Source organism: Fukomys damarensis, unplaced genomic scaffold, assembly GCF_012274545.1.
Source record: "Fukomys damarensis isolate Sample0158 unplaced genomic scaffold, DMR_v1.0_HiC HiC_scaffold_3, whole genome shotgun sequence".
Lineage (NCBI taxonomy): Eukaryota > Metazoa > Chordata > Mammalia > Rodentia > Bathyergidae > Fukomys > Fukomys damarensis.
Genome location: NW_022900915.1, coordinates 16,237,842 through 16,242,057, shown reverse-complemented (window position 1 = coordinate 16,242,057; position 4,216 = coordinate 16,237,842). Strand labels below are relative to the sequence as shown.

Here is a 4,216-nt window from a genome sequence, read left to right as displayed (position 1 = left end):
GCCGCGTCTCGGCGCCCGAGGGCCCCTTTCCGGGCCGCCTGGTGGACGTCGGCGGCTCTGGGACGCTGTCCCACAGCTACCGGTATGAGGTCTGTCTCACTGGAGACTCTGGGACTACCAGTGAGTTCAAGTTCGTGACGCCAGTTATCCCCAGCCTTCAGCCCCCCCCGGAAAAGAAATAGAGAAAAACTGTACCTTCCCAAGTAGTTCCGGATATAATTGACAGAAACCCACTTATTAGACATCTACTTCATTGTATTTCTTTTAAGTATAATTTTTGTGCTCTTTACCAAGAACTTGTCAGTATTCAATTTTCTGTCATTAGTTCCAATTTATGCTTTATTGCAGAGTAGAAGGTTACATTGGGATACGGATTGGAAGAACTGCAGTTGTGGATCCACACACGGCACTATAACTCAGAAGTTCAAGGCTGCAAACAGTCTTGAGAACCATCCGATAACATTCTGGGAACAGTCTGTTTTGAGAAAGTATACGAATAAGTAGAGCCAGGTGTTCATAAAAATATTTTCTAATGCTTTGCTAGAGATAATCTGTAAAGATATGCTTATTCTCATGGAAGTATTGTGCATGTTCTAATAAAAACCGAGGTTAGTGAGAGAGTTGGCTGCTGTTTGCCTGGGAGAGCTTCAGCCCTCTACTCCTTGGCAAACCTACATTCCTGCTCTCTGGCTAGCCTTTGCACCCCGAACGACAACAATTTATGTTTTCTTTTCCTTATGTATTCCCAATGAATTATTTCTTATAGAATCCTAGTGAATGAAATAGCCTTTAGCTTCAAAGTTGATATTATTTTTCAAAATTTCAATTTGTGCATATCTTCACTGAGTTTGTATTCATCTGTATCTTTTTCATGTTTTTCTTTTCCTAGACTTCTTCAATTATTAAAAATATAATGGTGCATGGGACATGTATATTTAGTATTTCGCAGGTTTTTTTCTATTATTTCTCGTTGGCATTCTTCTTGGTTTGTCATCCTTTATCACTTTTTTTTTGGTACTGGGGATCGAACTCAGGTCCTCATGCTTTCAAGGTAGGTGGTGGAACCACTGAGCTAAATCCCTAGCTTATCACACTTTTCTAAACTTGTATTTCTCTTTTAAAGTCCTATTTTCCTATTAACATGTTTGTTAAAATATAACATTTCGGTTAATTGTATGATAAATATCTAATCAGATTTATCTGAAATTAAGGAAATTTATTGTGAAAATTGGGTATGTGTAATATGTTTAACTTTGAGGTTGTAAAGTCACAGTTTAGGCATTCCATGTACTAAACAGAACTATCTAATAATTTATTAATTTTAACTCTGTGAGAAATTGAGATCCCTGTTAAATTGTTAATGGCAAACAATCCAGTGAAAAAACAATAGAAGTTATCAAGCAGAAGTATAGTGTGGCTTTTATATTTAATAGTATGGGTTTTTTGTTGTAGTGTTTCTTTTGTTTTTGTTTTTAGCAGTATCTAGCTTTTTCCTGGTACATCTCTGGATTTAATCTATCCTTTATTATGGGTAAATTACGTCTTCTTTCTAGATATAGGCTTTGAATAAAATACCCCATGAAGCAGATATTAAAATGGTTTTCTTACTTTCAATAGTGGGAGCTATGTGTTAGTTTGACTCATTCGCTGCCTTCATTTAATGCATTGAAATTAGGTTCTACTAAATATAAGTTAAGAGAGAACTTAACATTCTCACCCTTCTTTACCCATGCAAGTTATTTTAAAGTTAAGGGGAAAAAACAAATGAAAATGAATAGAAGTTGAATAGTCTGAGTAAATAAAATGATGTAATTTTCAAATGGTAGCAATTGACTGACACTTGATATTGTTTCATGCCATACTCACTACTGTTTGTTTACTTCATCTCAATACAAGCCCTAGTTAGTGGCTGACTTGCCAACCAAAGATAACTAAAACATTATTCCTGTCCTCAAGTAGCTCACACAATGAAGAAGAAACAGACTGGCAAGAAACAGGAATCAATACTATTTACAGAATAATCATAGTTATATCAAAGAACAATGTTTGGTTCATATTACATAGTGATGATTCTGTTTAGGGATGTAGTGGGATTTTAAAGTTTTTTTGAAAATGATATGAAACAAGTTTCCTTTGCTAAGATTTAATATTCCTCTGTCCAATGTTTCTGGAAAAGTTAGGTCTGCTATGCTAGTGCTTCCATAAGCTCCCACAATTTTTTCTTTCATCGTATGTGAGTTGGTCAAAAGTAAAGGGCCTATTAAAAAGCTAAATCTAGCAGTGAAGTAGAGTTACTGCTAGAATCCCTTTTTTTAAAAAAAGCTGTTAAAATTGTACCTTTCCTATGAAGCACAGTGAAGAATCCAAGAATGCAACCGATTCTCTATATCAACATTATTTTTAATAGACCGAAGAAAAATTGAAATAAACTACTAAAGAAAATTTTTAAAATTCAAAATGTGGGTACAACCATTTTAATCTGTTGAAAACCACACGATGGCGCTGCAGGCTAGAGAGAATGGGGAAAAATTGAAGTGAAGCTGCTACCCAAGTCACTAACAAAAGGAAGATCTCTGGGAATAGAAGCTGTATCGGTCCAAGATTGGAAAAGGGGCAAAGGACAAAGATCCCTGCTACTACACTGCCCAGGTCTGAAGATTGTGACTGCTTGTTTATGCTGAGCACTGGGTTGTGATACATACTGATGAAAAAAGCAACTATGGAGGCCCGAGGATTGCACTTTCTGAGACAAAGGCAAGTCCTAATCCTTTTTTTATTTTGTGGTGTGTCCTGTGCAGGTTCTGGGTTTGGACGTTATGTGGTGACAGAGGAAACAGAAAGAGGATCCTTTGTGGTCAATCTGCCAAAAGATCTGGGGCTGGGGTTGGAGGAGCTGGCTGCAAGGAGAACAAGGGTGGCTTTTGATGATAACAAACCATACTTGCTCCTGGATTTTCATACTGGAGACTTGCTCACAAATGAGAAATTGGACCGGGAGAAACTGTGCGGCCCCACAGAACCTTGTATGATATATTTCCAAATTTTAATGGATAACCCCTTTCAGATTTACCAAGCTGAGCTAAGAATTATGGATATAAATGATCACTCACCAGCATTTCAGGACAAAGACATGGTCTTAAAAATTATAGAAAATACAGCTCAAGGGGCAATATTTCGACTAACAAGAGCACACGACTCAGATGGAGGGCTTAATGGTATCCAAAACTATACCATCAACCCCAACTCTTTTTTCCATATTAAAATGAATGAAAATGATGATGGCATGGTATATCCAGAGCTGGTCCTGGACAAAGCTCTGGACTGGGAGGAGCAGCAAGAGTTCAGTTTAATACTCACAGCAATAGATGGAGGGTCTCCACCCAGGTCTGGGACCGCCACTATACGAATAGTGGTTTTAGACATCAACGATAATGCCCCACAGTTTTCCCAGGAGCTTTATGAGACTCGGGCTCCAGAAAACAGCCCAGCAGGATTGCTTATTGTTAAAGTCTCTGCAGAAGATGATGACACAGGAGTCAATGCAGAAGTTTCCTACTCATTTTTTGATGTTTCTGAAGATATTCAAACAACCTTTGAAATTAATACTTTTTCTGGGGAAATCATTCTCAGAGGATTACTTGATTATGAGTTAGTAAAGTTTTACAAGATGAATGTACAGGCAATTGATGGTGGGGGCCTGTCAGCAAGATGTACAGTTTGGGTTCAAATATTAGATACCAATGACAACACCCCTGAATTGATCATATCATCACTTTCCAACTACATTGTCGAGAATTCTCCTGAGACGCAAATAGCAGTTTTTAGAATTAGAGACAGAGACTCCGGAGAAAATGGAAAGATGGTTTGTTATATTCAAGAAAATGTGCCGTTCTTTTTGAAACCCTCTGTGGACAATTTCTACATCCTAATGACAGAAGGAGCATTGGATAGAGAGAGCAGATCTGAGTACAACATCACCATCACGGTCACCGACTTGGGCACACCCAGGCTGAGAACCCAGCACAACCTAACCGTGCAGGTCTCCGACGTCAACGACAACGCCCCGACCTTCACCCAGGCCTCCTACACCCTGCTGGTCCCCGAGAACAACAGCCCCGCCCTGCACATCGGCACCGTCAGCGCCACGGACAGAGACTCGGGCGCCAACGCCCAGCTCACCTACTCGCTGCTGCCGCCCCGAGACCCGCAGCCCGGC

The 4,216-nt window shown here is 39.4% G+C and overlaps 1 protein-coding gene across 1 annotated transcript in view; it reads left to right on the top strand.

The window, feature by feature from the left end:
* The first annotated feature begins 2,426 nt into the window (after nucleotides 1-2,426).
* Nucleotides 2,427-4,216, top strand: part of LOC104855147 (protocadherin-1) — a 12,822-nt gene continuing 11,032 nt past the window's right edge. Inside the window, exon 1 of the mRNA XM_033765566.1 lies at nucleotides 2,427-4,214. Within this exon, the coding sequence (XP_033621457.1) occupies nucleotides 2,705-4,214 (1,510 nt within the window). The 5' untranslated portion in view covers nucleotides 2,427-2,704. The remainder of the gene's footprint in view (nucleotides 4,215-4,216) is intronic.